The following is a 14,908-nucleotide window of genomic DNA, read 5'->3' as shown; positions in this document are numbered from 1 at the left end:
GCCCTGAGAGTTCCCATAACAACAAGACAGCCCATAACAACAAGATGAACATGCCCTGAGAGTTCCCATAACAACAAGATGAACCTGCCCTGAGAGTTCCCATAACAACAAGACAGCCCATAACAAGATGAACATGCCCTGAGAGTTCCCATAACAACAAGATGAACATGCCCTGAGAGTTCCCATAACAACAAGACAGCCCATAACAAGATGAACATGTCCTGAGAGTTCCCATAACAACAAGACATCCCATAACAAGATGAACATGCCCTGAGAGTTCCCATAACAACAAGCCAGCCCATAACAAGATGAACATGCCCTGAGAGTTCCCATAACAGCAAGATGAACATGCCCTGAGAGTTCCCATAACAACAAGCCAGCCCATAACAAGATGAACATGCCCTGAGAGTTCCCATAACAACAAGATGAACATGCCCTGAGAGTTCCCATAACAACAAGATGAACATGCCCTGAGAGTTCCCATAACAACAAGATGAACATGCCCTGAGAGTTCCCATAACAACAAGACAGCCCATAACAAGATGAACATGCCCTGAGAGTTCCCATAACAACAAGATGAACATGCCCTGAGAGTTCCCATAACAACAAGATGAACATGCCCTGAGAGTTCCCATAACAACAAGATGAACATGCCCTGAGAGTTCCCATAACAACAAGACAGCCCATAACAAGATGAACATGCCCTGAGAGTTCCCACAACAAGATGAACATGCCCTGAGAGTTCCCAAAACAACAAGATGAACATGCCCTGAGAGTTCCCATAACAACAAGACAGCTCATAACAAGATGAACATGCCCTGAGAGTTCCCACAACAACAAGATGAACATGCCCTGAGAGTTCCCATAACAACAAGCCAGCCCATAACAAGATGAACATGCCCTGAGAGTTCCCATAACAACAAGATGAACATGTCCTGAGAGTTCCCATAACAACAAGATGAACATGCCCTGAGAGTTCCCATAACAACAAGATGAACATGCCCTGAGAGTTCCCATAACAACAAGACAGCTCATAACAAGATGAACATGTCCTGAGAGTTCCCATAACAACAAGCCAGCCCATAACAAGATGAACATGCCCTGAGAGTTCCCATAACAACAAGCCAGCCCATAACAAGATGAACATGCCCTGAGAGTTCCCATAACAACAAGCCAGCCCACAACAAGATGAACATGTCCTGAGAGTTCCCACAACAACAAGATGAACATGCCCTGAGAGTTCCCATAACAACAAGCCAGCCCATAACAAGATGAACATGCCCTGAGAGTTCCCATAACAACAAGCCAGCCCACAACAAGATGAACATGCCCTGAGAGTTCCCACAACAACAAGATGAACATGTCCTGAGAGTTCCCATAACAACAAGCCAGCCCATAACAAGATGAACATGTCCTGAGAGTTCCCATAACAACAAGCCAGCCCATAACAAGATGAACATGCCCTGAGAGTTCCCATAACAACAAGCCAGCCCACAACAAGATGAACATGTCCTGAGAGTTCCCACAACAACAAGATGAACATGTCCTGAGAGTTCCCATAACAACAAGCCAGCCCATAACAAGATGAACATGCCCTGAGAGTTCCCATAACAACAAGCCAGCCCATAACAAGATGAACATGCCCTGAGAGTTCCCATAACAACAAGACATCCCATAACAACAAGATGAACATGCCCTGAGAGTTCCCATAACAACAAGATGAACATGCCCTGAGAGTTCCCACAACAACAAGATGAACATGCCCTGAGAGTTCCCATAACAACAAGCCAGCCCACAACAAGATGAACATGTCCTGAGAGTTCCCACAACAACAAGATGAACATGTCCTGAGAGTTCCCATAACAACAAGATGAACATGCCCTGAGAGTTCCCAAAACAACAAGCCAGCCCATAACAACAAGATGAACATGTCCTGAGAGTTCCCATAACAACAAGCCAGCCCATAACAACAAGATGAACATGTCCTGAGAGTTCCCATAACAACAAGACATCCCATAACAACAAGATGAACATGTCCTGAGAGTTCCCATAACAACAAGCCAGCCCATAACAACAAGATGAACATGTCCTGAGAGTTCCCATAACAACAAGCCAGCCCATAACAACAAGATGAACATGTCCTGAGAGTTCCCATAACAACAAGATGAACATGCCCTGAGAGTTCCCATAACAACAAGCCAGCCCACAACAAGATGAACATGCCCTGAGAGTTCCCATAACAACAAGATGAACATGCCCTGAGAGTTCCCATAACAACAAGCCAGCCCACAACAAGATGAACATGCCCTGAGAGTTCCCATAACAACAAGCCAGCCCATAACAAGATGAACATGTCCTGAGAGTTCCCATAACAACAAGCCAGCCCATAACAAGATGAACATGCCCTGAGAGTTCCCATAACAACAAGATGAACATGCCCTGAGAGTTCCCATAACAACAAGATGAACATGCCCTGAGAGTTCCCATAACAACAAGATGAACATGCCCTGAGAGTTCCCATAACAACAAGATGAACATGCCCTGAGAGTTCCCATAACAACAAGATGAACATGCCCTGAGAGTTCCCATAACAACAAGATGAACATGCCCTGAGAGTTCCCATAACAACAAGATGAACATGCCCTGAGAGTTCCCATAACAACAAGATGAACATGCCCTGAGAGTTCCCATAACAACAAGATGAACATGCCCTGAGAGTTCCCATAACAACAAGCCAGCCCGTAACAAGATGAACATGTCCTGAGAGTTCCCATAACAACAAGATGAACATGCCCTGAGAGTTCCCATAACAACAAGATGAACATGCCCTGAGAGTTCCCATAACAACAAGATGAACATGCCCTGAGAGTTCCCACAACAACAAGACAGCCCATAACAAGATGAACATGCCCTGAGTGTTCCCATAACAACAAGCCAGCCCATAACAAGATGAACATGCCCTGAGAGTTCCCATAACAACAAGACAGCCCATAACAAGATGAACATGCCCTGAGAGTTCCCATAACAACAAGATGAACATGCCCTGAGAGTTCCCATAACAACAAGCCAGCCCATAACAAGATGAACATGCCCTGAGAGTTCCCATAACAACAAGCCAGCCCATAACAAGATGAACATGCCCTGAGAGTTCCCATAACAACAAGACAGCCCATAACAAGATGAACATGTCCTGAGAGTTCCCATAACAAGATGAACATGCCCTGAGAGTTCCCATAACAACAAGATGACATGCCCTGAGAGTTCCCATAACAACAAGATGAACATGCCCTGAGAGTTCCCATAACAACAAGATGAACATGCCCTGAGAGTTCCCATAACAACAAGATGAACATGTCCTGAGAGTTCCCATAACAACAAGACATCCCATAACAAGATGAACATGTCCTGAGAGTTCCCATAACAACAAGACATCCCATAACAAGATGAACATGCCCTGAGAGTTCCCATAACAACAAGACAGCCCATAACAAGATGAACCTGCCCTGAGAGTTCCCATAACAACAAGACATCCCATAACAAGATGAACATGCCCTGAGAGTTTCCATAACAACAAGATGAACATGCCCTGAGAGTTCCCATAACAACAAGACATCCCATAACAAGATGAACATGTCCTGAGAGTTCCCATAACAACAAGACATCCCATAACAAGATGAACATGCCCTGAGAGTTCCCATAACAACAAGATGAACATGCCCTGAGAGTTCCCATAACAACAAGCCAGCCCATAACAAGATGAACATGTCCTGAGAGTTCCCATAACAACAAGACATCCCATAACAAGATGAACATGCCCTGAGAGTTCCCATAACAACAAGCCAGCCCATAACAAGATGAACATGTCCTGAGAGTTCCCATAACAACAAGACATCCCATAACAAGATGAACATGCCCTGAGAGTTCCCATAACAACAAGACAGCCCATAACAAGATGAACATGTCCTGAGAGTTCCCATAACAACAAGACATCCCATAACAAGATGAACATGCCCTGAGAGTTCCCATAACAACAAGACAGCCCACAACAAGATGAACATGTCCTGAGAGTTCCCATAACAACAAGACATCCCACAACAAGATGAACATGTCCTGAGAGTTCCCATAACAACAAGACAGAAATGTTAACACATCATATGATTTCTACTTCAGTTCACAAACTGTAGCATATCGTCTTCCTTTTTAAACCATCTGCTGCTGTTACTTTTTCTCTGACACCCAGAATTCTATTTCAACTCTCAGTCACACAGCAAACTAACATAAAGGCCACATTTTTCACGCACACTTAACACCACTTCAATTACAGTCCCCTGACCCTCTCCACAACCCCTCAGTGGAACAGGGACATTAGTGTCCTCTAACGGCGTGACAGAACAGCTCCTGTGGCTGAGCATGTTGAGGCCTCTAGTATCACATTTAACTCAGGTTAATAATAAATAAAGTCATTCAGATGTCACATAATAACCCTAAGTAGCTGTCGTTATCAATGTATCCCATCTTTGATTTAATGCCGTTGGAGTTTTCAGATCCAGAGTAAGGACTGAAACTGGGTTTAAGTGGCCTGTTTCTTTGACTTAAGCCAATATCTATATCTTCTATTGACTATTTCTCTAAAACATGATTCCGCTAATCTTAAACATTAGGCAGCCATTTTGTTGAAGCAAAACTACTGTAACAGAACAGTGGTTGACTTGGACTGATATGAGTGCCGGTACTGTTTGTATTTAGGTGCAGGAGCTCCACCATACTGTTGAGCTAATATTCTAGAAGAGGTGCAGGAACTCAAGCAGTAAATAAAAGTTGAGGTGCCGGTACTCAGCTCCGGTGAGTTCCTGTCCAAGACAAGCACTGCAATAGAGTATTATTAACATCGTCTATGGACCTCAGAATTCCAGTCACAGTTGGATATCGCTGGTGCTGCTATAGTGACAGAGCGGGAGAAAGAATCAGAGCGTGAGAGACAGGTGAGAAAGAGTAGGAGAGGATGGTGAGTGAGAGGAGAAAGTCAGAGAGGATCGTGTGTAACAGAGGGGAGAAAGAGTAGGAGAGGATGGTGAGTGAGAGGGGAAAGTCAGAAAGGATCGTGTGTGACAGAGGGGAGAAAGAGTAGGAGATGATGTTGAGTGAGAGGAGAAAGTCAGAGAGGATCGTGTGTGACAGAGAGGAGAAAGAGTAGGAGAGGATGGTGAGTGAGAGGAGAAAGTCAGAGGAGAAAGTCAGAGAGGATCGTGTGTGACAGAGGGGAGAAAGAGTAGGAGAGGATGGTGAGTGAGAGGAGAAAGTCAGAGGAGAAAGTCAGAGAGGATCGTGTGTGACAGAGAGGAGAAAGAGTAAGAGAGGATGGTGAGTGAGAGGAGAAAGAGTCAGAGGAGAAAGTCAGAGAGGATCGTGTGTGACAGAGAGGAGAAAGAGTCAGAGAGGATGGTGACAGAGAGATGCTCTAGTTTATCAGACAGTATTAGTGCGCCTAGTCATACCTGGCTGACTTCACCATGTTCCTAACACATATCTGTATCCCAAATGTCACCCTATTCCTTACACAATGCACTACTTTTGACCAGGGCCCATAGGTCGCTGGTCAAAAGTAGTGCACTGTATAGGGAGTCATTTGGAATGCACTCTATATCTCCCCGTACACTAAGTGTGCATCTACACAATAAGAACACTGTCCAAAAGCACCGAACCCACAGCCTTCCGCAGCAAGACTGAGAAATGTAGAAGACCCATAAGACATTGTTGTTCCTGATGTACTTACGCAGTGTATTCATAGGGCAAGACAGACTCCACAGAATCCAGTCTGTTCACAAATATCTCAATGGTCGACTGAAAAACAATCAAAAGCAGTTATTTTCTCAAAATGGTAGACGACACAAATCGGCAACAACATCTAGAATACAGCACACCTTACAGCTGTTTTTTTCCTCAAATGCACAATTAGGCCAATGACTAGAGATCTGAAATGGGAGGGAGGAGGAGGAGGGCTACATCACTTTACAGGATTTCTTTATGTCCTGTTCCGCAGTGGAATTGATTCTTGTCAGTTCTTATTCAGGCCATACCTTCCTCAAACAACAACTGTCATGCAGTTGACAGCTCTCTTTTAGATTAGGATACTACGGAATTTGGGACATAATTAAACATTTGAATGACAAGTAACTTCTGATCAAAAGTATGGATTAACTAATTAGCTATCTACAACACAAGTTAAGCAGTTGTCTCACAAGTAGTAGTCCAACTAGCTCGTAAGGGGTGCTAATTAGCTAGCTAGCTTTCTAGCGACCAATATGCAATACAGATAGCTACTGTGACTAGTTGGCCAACAACACTGGTTCTAACTAGCTACATTTAGATTATACTAACGTTACCTAGTTATTCATCATTATGACGGTTACCATTGAAGCTATAGTTTCAGAATGCTAACATTAGCAGCTAGCTAGCAAGTTAACTGGTAGCTAGCTTTACTTGCCAGCTGATAATTAGAAGGAAGATAGCATGAAACCGTCGGCGCTACAAGCTTATCACAAGGCCCGGTGCATTTTTATATCTAACTACCTTACAGTCCGGTACTTCATTCTCTTTCCCAGCTTGTCCTGGTTCACAAAAACTAACAGGGGCCAGACCTGGAAGATAGAAACTTGTAGCGCTGTGTAACAGAAGGAAGATCACCAAAACAGAGCCTCTCGCTCTGTGCAGGGAAAACATTTTCCTCTTCTCTCGACGAACCTAGCAGGCTAAACGTTTCTTGGGGTAACGTTAATATCTGTCTACACAGGGGGTGACAGGTTAGCTGGCATTTGAATTCACTAGATAGGACAGTTGACATAAGGTAGCTAACGTTAACTAGCTGGTATCTGTCTGCCTTCGTAGCTACCTAACCTAGATACTTTTCCTGCAGCGAGCAGACACGTCATCTGCGTCTACATGGATGTTTTCTTCAGTGGAGGATTATGGGACTCTGGCGGTAAAGTTGGCTAGGCTGTTGTTGAAAGAATTGCACTTTGTGTTAAATATAAGACATTTTCCGACAAAATTGAGAATAAAAACGGGTTTATTGTCATGATTTCTAATTCTGCTGAGAATTTTGCTGAGAATCAAACAGCAAAATTCAGAGCACCTTACAATTTAGGCTCTTGTAGAAAGTGCCTATTCCAACAACGACCTGGAGATGGCAGTGTAAAACTAATCTTTCTCTCAAAACAGGACCTATTATTCGCCATGTCAGTGCAGTCGTCCCAAAGCACAATAAAATGTTATACGAGTAATGCTGTGAAGTAAAGCACAAAATCAGAAAAGCATCTAAAGGTGAGAGGTAGGTTTATTCATCAGGCCATTATACTGCTGTAACGCTGTATGGACAGCACTATTACCACAGCAGAGCGCTTTGCATATATTTCAGTGGTTGTAAGCAGTTTGTTAAATTGTTAATCATTTGTAATCTGTAGCATAATAACACCACACACGGGCATAGGTTAACCAAACAACAAGCACACCTCCGTTTATACAGTCAGTCACATAAAACAAAACAAAGTAAATAAAAAGTATATAAATAAGTGTTAAATCCTCAATGATTTTGTGAAAAACTAGTGAAACAGTTTTCATAATTAATATCTTGTCACCATGATTTTATTCCATAGTGTAGTTAACCAGAATGTAGCCACTGAGCAGCTATACATACAAGCCATACACTAAGATTTACGTGCAGATGTTTTTTCATTGAGTATACAAGATTGACAGTTTCCAAAATTGAGTATATTCTCCTCATTTCAAACCCCTAAGATTTTAGATGAATTCTGAGTGTTTGCAGAAGTCAAACAAACAAACTCCTGTAATCACTGTCCATGGACAAATGACACAAAAGAAAACCTTTAGGGACTGGTGAATGTGTGTGTGTTTTCTGGGCGAAGGTGTGTGTGAGGTGGAGGTAGCCGTAATGAACCATGGTAATGGTAGAGAAGACACTAGATGCAACAAGCCCTGAGAATAGCAGCCTTCTGATCCTCCATCTTCTGTCCCTCAGCAGCAAGGTGACAGGACAGAGTATCCAAACTATCTGGAACAGCCTTCTTCACCCACTACCAGGAAGCACTGTGGACAGCCCTCTTCACCCTTCAGGAAGTGGACAGCAGCAGCATTACTGTCCTCCTCTCTCCTTTCCTCCTAGTAATTGTGTAGTCTGTGTGGAGTTATTCTCTGTGTAGTCCTCTGGAGTTCCAGAACATCCCGGTCACCCTGGCCTCAAACCCCAGGACCCTGCTCACTGGATCAGACCCAGACTTCATTCTGTTCCCTCTGTTTTTCCTCTCTCAGGTTCTACATCTTTCAAACTCCTCCCTACCCTAAATGCTGCAGCAGAAAGTTGGTTGCCACGTTGATGTCGTTGTTGGACGCTCTGAGGGCATCCTGAGCATCTATTCTGGAGAAGCCCATCTCCATCAATCTGGCAACCTAGGGAAACAGAAATAAACACACACAAACATCAGAGAAATGCTAACACGAAACTGGTAAAGAAACGCAATTCCGTGTTCGCACTCACGCGCAGTGTGCTCACCTGTTCTTCAGCTACAGGAGTGTTGACCAAGGGAGGAGCTGTGGGCTCCAGCAGTGGTGGAGCTGTGGGGTGGAGCTGCTGTGGAGAGGGGTGTGGCTGCAGTGGTGGAGCTGTGGGGTGGAGCTGCTGTGGAGAGGGGTGTGGCTGCAGCAGTGGAGAGGGGTGTGTCTGCAGCGGTGGAGAGGGGTGTGGTTGTAGCTCTGGGGGAAGGTTCTGTCCTCTGCGTCTCAGCGATGGGAAAAATCTGTTCCAGTTCAATAGGCCATTCTGGGAAGGACAGAGAGGGACAACCATGGTAAGTTCAAGACAACTGGGAACTCTGGGAAAATAAAAAAAGATCTCAGACTGGGAAAAAATCACAACGTCAGAGAAGATGTAGCTCTAGGATGATGCCTGAGTTTCCAACTTGTAATTCTGAGATGAAGGTTTCACAATTAATGGCACCCTTAAAGATTATTGTGACATTTACCAAAATTCAACAGGAATTAAATTCCACTTATTTAAGTTTACCTAAGTTTTAAAGAACTATATTGAGCCATACACCACTTCCTGTTTCACTAGGGTATAAAAATGAGGTAACACGCATGCAATATCCCGCTGAATCCAACACCATGAAGAAAACAAAAGAACTGGCAGTTTAAAAGAGACAGATGGTCGTAGACCTTCATATATCACTGAGCACTGTCAGGGCAATTATTTTAAAAATCTAAAGATATGGAACAGTTAAACCTCACGGGTAGAGGATGCAAATGCATTTTTCCCCCCAGGATAGGTAGGAGGATGGTGAGAGAAGCAACAAAATCCCTAATAATCACTGTCAAAGAATTGCAAGCCTTGGTGGCGTCTTGGGGTCACCAGGTTTCAAAAAGCACCATCAGACGCCACCTTCACAGGCTCTTTGGAAGGGTTGCCAGAAGAAAGCCCTTTCTGACCCCAAGACACAGACGCAAGCTCTTGGAGTTTGCCAAACGTCATTCAAATTATGACCGGAAGAGATTACTCTGGTCAGATGAGGCCAAAATTGAACGTTTTGGTCAGATACAGCATCGGCATGTTTGGCGTGGAAACAGAGATGCATACAAGGAGAGGCACAGTGAAATATGGTGGTGGGTCAGTGATGTTTTGGGTCTGTTTTAATTCCAGAGGTCCAGGGGCACTGGTTAAGATTGATGGCATAATGAATTCCACCAAGTATCTGACAATCTGGTTGCCTCTGCCAGAAGGCTGGGACCTGGCCGTATGTGGACTTTCCAACAAGACAATGACCCAAAACACACCTCAAGATCCACACAGAAATGGTTCTGTGACAACAAAATCAATGTTCTGCCATGGCCATCTCAGTCGCCGGACCTCAATCCAATCGGAAACCTGTGGGCTGAGTGGAAGAGGGAAGTTGATAAGCGCAAACCCAAGAATGTGAAGGATCTTGAAAGGATCTGCATAGAGGAAGGGTCCAAAATCCCTCCAAATGTGTTCCTTAACCTTGTCAAACATGACAGGAAAAGACTTCATGCTGTTATCCTTGCCAGAGGTGGTTGCACTAAGTACTAAATGAGTGCCAATAATTATGAAACCTTGATTTTGGTGAAATTTATTTTGTATTAAATAATTGTATGATTTTGGTTGGTTCCATTGAAACATTTAATAAAGTCCAGTATTTCTCACATGTTGGTATTTTCAGTTATATTATATATTATATTGTTTTTATATTGTTTATGCATTGCCAGTCATAGAATGCAAGAATGACATCTTCACCAACATTTAGAAATGACAGCTAAATGTAGGCTTATTTAATGAAGCCTAAAATATCATTATTATTAAGTGTTACAGTTTTTTGTGGAGACCTTTGCCCGTCACCTTTAAACAATTTACAGCTCTGATTTCCTCCCCGTCATAACAGCCGTAGGGGGTTAAATAGCATTGAATCAATTGAAATGGGGAGAATCTGAGCTTTGCAACAATGCTAGAATTACTGCTGTCCTAATATTAAATAAACAGCATTACATAGTATTACCAATTATTTAAAAAAGGCAAATGGAAAAATATAGCTTCGCATGTGATCAAAGAAAAAATGGCCAATATAAACATTATTGTTTCTATACAGAATAAAGGTCATGTCCACTTTAGAAGAGCCCTGGCTGCACATCAGTTCAAAAGACAGTGACCGCCGGGAGCTGTGTGTTGGAAAGGCAGGCAGGAATATGAACTCAAGTAGCCGATGCATGTGAAGGACATTCATTCTGCCAATGAGAGGATTGCATTAAATATTCTGCAAAGGCATGCATGCTTCTGATTGGCCAAAACAGATCAGAAGGAGGGTCATGTCAAATGGAATGTCCATTAGTCTGTGTGTATGTGTCTAGTACTCTGTGTGTGTGTGTCTAGTACTCTGTGTGTGTGTGTCTAGTACTGTGTGTGTGGTACTGTGTGTGTGTGGTACTGTGTGTGTAGTACTGTGTGTGTGTGGTGTGTGGAGTACTGTGTGTGTGTGGTACTGTGTGTGTGTGTGGTACTGTGTGTGTGTATGTGTGTCTAGTACTGTGTGTGTGTATGTGTGTCTAGTACTGTGTGTGTGTCTAGTACTGTGTGTGTGTGTGTGTCTAGTACCGTGTGTGTGTCTAGTACTGTGTGTGTGTGTGTGTGTGTGTGTGTGTGTGTCTAGTACTGTTTGTGTGTGTGTGTCTAGCACTGTGTGTGTGTGTGTGTGTATGTGTCTAGTGTGTGTGTGTGTGTGTGTGTGTGTGTGTGTGTGTGTGTGTGTCTAGTACTGTGTGTGTGTGTGTGTGTGTGTGTGTGTTTGTGTGTGTGTGTGTGTCCATACCTGTGGCGGTCTGTGGTTCCTCCTCGCCTGCTGGAACTGGACCAGCAGCATCTGTTGATCATGGAGATCCATCCTCTGCTGTCTCTGGATGTCCAGCGTAGCCCCCATACCCAGGGGGGTTTCATTAGGGGGCGGGGGCCCGGAGAACAGGGGCTCCAGGACGAAGGCCCCGACACGGGACAGCCACCGGGGTACGAAGAGAAGCCGCTGCACCCTCAGAGCATTTCCGTGGTACAGCTTCCCAGAGACCTGAGGGGAACACGCCACGTGGTTCAGACGTGTGGCGTTGCGTGTGTATTTAAAATTTCTGAAGAAGTGACTGCGGTTGAGATAACGGTTGGGTAATACTGGTTGCTATGCAACAGGGTCAGTGTGGTGTGAACTCACCAGTCCACTGAGAGCAACGAGCCACATGAACGGACTGGAGGTCAGGAGCTGAAACACAGAGACATATTAACCACTGGACCATACTGACCCCCACCATGCTGAACACTATGTAACTCTACATATTAACCACTGACCCCCACCATGCTGAACACTATGTAACTCTACATATTAACCACTGACCCCCACCATGCTGAACACTATGTAACTCTACATATTAACCACTGACCCCCACCATGCTGAACACTATGTAACTCTACATATTAACCACTGACCCCCACCATGCTGAACACTATGTAACTCTACATATTAACCACTGACCCCCACCATGCTGAACACTATGTAACTCTACATATTAACCACTGACCCCCACCATACTGAACACTATGTAACTCTACATATTAACCACTGACCCCCCACCATGCTGAACACTATGTAACTCTACATATTAACCACTGACCCCCACCATGCTGAACACTATGTAACTCTACATATTAACCACTGACCCCCCCACCATGCTGAACACTATGTAACTCTACATATTAACCACTGACCCCCCACCATGCTGAACACTATGTAACTCTACATATTAACCACTGACCCCCACCATGCTGAACACTATGTAACTCTACATATTAACCACTGACCCCCACCATGCTGAACACTATGTAACTCTACATATTAACCACTGACCCCCCACCATGCTGAACACTATGTAACTCTACATATTAACCACTGACCCCCACCATGCTGAACACTATGTAACTCTACATATTAACCACTGACCCCCACCATGCTGAACACTATGTAACTCTACATATTAACCACTGACCCCCACCATGCTGAACACTATGTAACTCTACATATTAACCACTGACCCCCCCCCCACCATGCTGAACACTATGTAACTCTACATATTAACCACTGACCCCCCCCCCCCCACCATGCTGAACACTATGTAACTCTACATATTAACCACTGACCCCCCACCATACTGAACACTATGTAACTCTACATATTAACCACTGACCCCCACCATGCTGAACACTATGTAACTCTACATATTAACCACTGACCCCCACCATGCTGAACACTATGTAACTCTACATATTAACCACTGACCCCCCCACCATGCTGAACACTATGTAACTCTACATATTAACCACTGACCCCCCCACCATGCTGAACACTATGTAACTCTACATATTAACCACTGACCCCCCCACCATGCTGAACACTATGTAACTCTACATATTAACCACTGACCCCCCACCATGCTGAACACTATGTAACTCTACATATTAACCACTGACCCCCCCACCATGCTGAACACTATGTAACTCTACATATTAACCACTGACCCCCACCATGCTGAACACTATGTAACTCTACATATTAACCACTGACCCCCCCACCATGCTGAACACTATGTAACTCTACATATTAACCACTGACCCCCCACCATGCTGAACACTATGTAACTCTACATATTAACCACTGACCCCCCCACCATGCTGAACACTATGTAACTCTACATATTAACCACTGACCCCCCCACCATGCTGAACACTATGTAACTCTACATATTAACCACTGACCCCCCCACCATGCTGAACACTATGTAACTCTACATATTAACCACTGACCCCCCACCATGCTGAACACTATGTAACTCTACATATTAACCACTGACCCCCCCACCATGCTGAACACTATGTAACTCTACATATTAACCACTGACCCCCCCACCATGCTGAACACTATGTAACTCTACATATTAACCACTGACCCCCCCACCATGCTGAACACTATGTAACTCTACATATTAACCACTGACCCCCCCACCATGCTGAACACTATGTAACTCTACATATTAACCACTGACCCCCCCACCATGCTGAACACTATGTAACTCTACATATTAACCACTGACCCCCCCCCACCATGCTGAACACTATGTAACTCTACATATTAACCACTGACCCCCACCATGCTGAACACTATGTAACTCTACATATTAACCACTGACCCCCCCACCATGCTGAACACTATGTAACTCTACATATTAACCACTGACCCCCACCATGCTGAACACTATGTAACTCTACATATTAACCACTGACCCCCCCACCATGCTGAACACTATGTAACTCTACATATTAACCACTGACCCCCCCACCATGCTGAACACTATGTAACTCTACATATTAACCACTGACCCCCCCACCATGCTGAACACTATGTAACTCTACATATTAACCACTGACCCCCCCACCATGCTGAACACTATGTAACTCTACATATTAACCACTGACCCCCACCATGCTGAACACTATGTAACTCTACATATTAACCACTGACCCCCCCACCATGCTGAACACTATGTAACTCTACATATTAACCACTGACCCCCCACCATGCTGAACACTATGTAACTCTACATATTAACCACTGACCCCCACCATGCTGAACACTATGTAACTCTACATATTAACCACTGACCCCCACCATGCTGAACACTATGTAACTCTACATATTAACCACTGACCCCCACCATGCTGAACACTATGTAACTCTACATATTAACCACTGACCCCCCCACCATGCTGAACACTATGTAACTCTACATATTAACCACTGACCCCCCACCATGCTGAACACTATGTAACTCTACATATTAACCACTGACCCCCCACCATGCTGAACACTATGTAACTCTACATATTAACCACTGACCCCCCACCATGCTGAACACTATGTAACTCTACATATTAACCACTGACCCCCACCATGCTGAACACTATGTAACTCTACATATTAACCACTGACCCCCCCACCATGCTGAACACTATGTAACTCTACATATTAACCACTGACCCCCACCATGCTGAACACTATGTAACTCTACATATTAACCACTGACCCCCCCACCATGCTGAACACTATGTAACTCTACATATTAACCACTGACCCCCCCACCATGCTGAACACTATGTAACTCTACATATTAACCACTGACCCCCCCACCATGCTGAACACTATGTAACTCTACATATTAACCACTGACCCCCCCACCATGCTGAACACTATGTAACTCTACATATTAACCACTGACCCCCCACCATGCTGAACACTAT

The 14,908-nt window shown here is 44.2% G+C and overlaps 2 protein-coding genes across 2 annotated transcripts; both read right to left on the bottom strand.

The window, feature by feature from the left end:
- Window positions 1-9: 9 nt before the first annotated feature.
- On the bottom strand, window positions 10-7,013 carry LOC129849795 (uncharacterized). The gene is made up of 2 exons (XM_055916560.1): window positions 6,571-7,013; window positions 10-5,841 (listed from the first exon to the last, which is right to left on the bottom strand). Exon 2 carries the CDS (start codon window positions 4,122-4,124, stop codon window positions 1,032-1,034), a length of 3,093 nt encoding a protein of 1,030 aa, XP_055772535.1. The 5' UTR covers window positions 4,125-5,841; window positions 6,571-7,013; the 3' UTR covers window positions 10-1,031.
- Window positions 7,014-7,315: 302 nt separating this feature from the next.
- LOC129849796 (ubiquitin-associated domain-containing protein 2-like) lies at window positions 7,316-12,705 on the bottom strand. Its single transcript, XM_055916561.1, has 4 exons — window positions 11,775-12,705; window positions 11,388-11,636; window positions 8,567-8,833; window positions 7,316-8,463 (listed from the first exon to the last, which is right to left on the bottom strand). The coding sequence occupies exons 1-4, from the start codon at window positions 11,799-11,801 to the stop codon at window positions 8,350-8,352; spliced, it is 657 nt and encodes a 218-aa protein (XP_055772536.1). The 5' UTR covers window positions 11,802-12,705; the 3' UTR covers window positions 7,316-8,349.
- Window positions 12,706-14,908: the final 2,203 nt, after the last annotated feature.

Source organism: Salvelinus fontinalis, unplaced genomic scaffold, assembly GCF_029448725.1.
Source record: "Salvelinus fontinalis isolate EN_2023a unplaced genomic scaffold, ASM2944872v1 scaffold_1703, whole genome shotgun sequence".
Classification (NCBI taxonomy): Eukaryota; Metazoa; Chordata; class Actinopteri; order Salmoniformes; family Salmonidae; genus Salvelinus; species Salvelinus fontinalis.
This window is presented reverse-complemented; position numbering and strand designations above follow the sequence as displayed.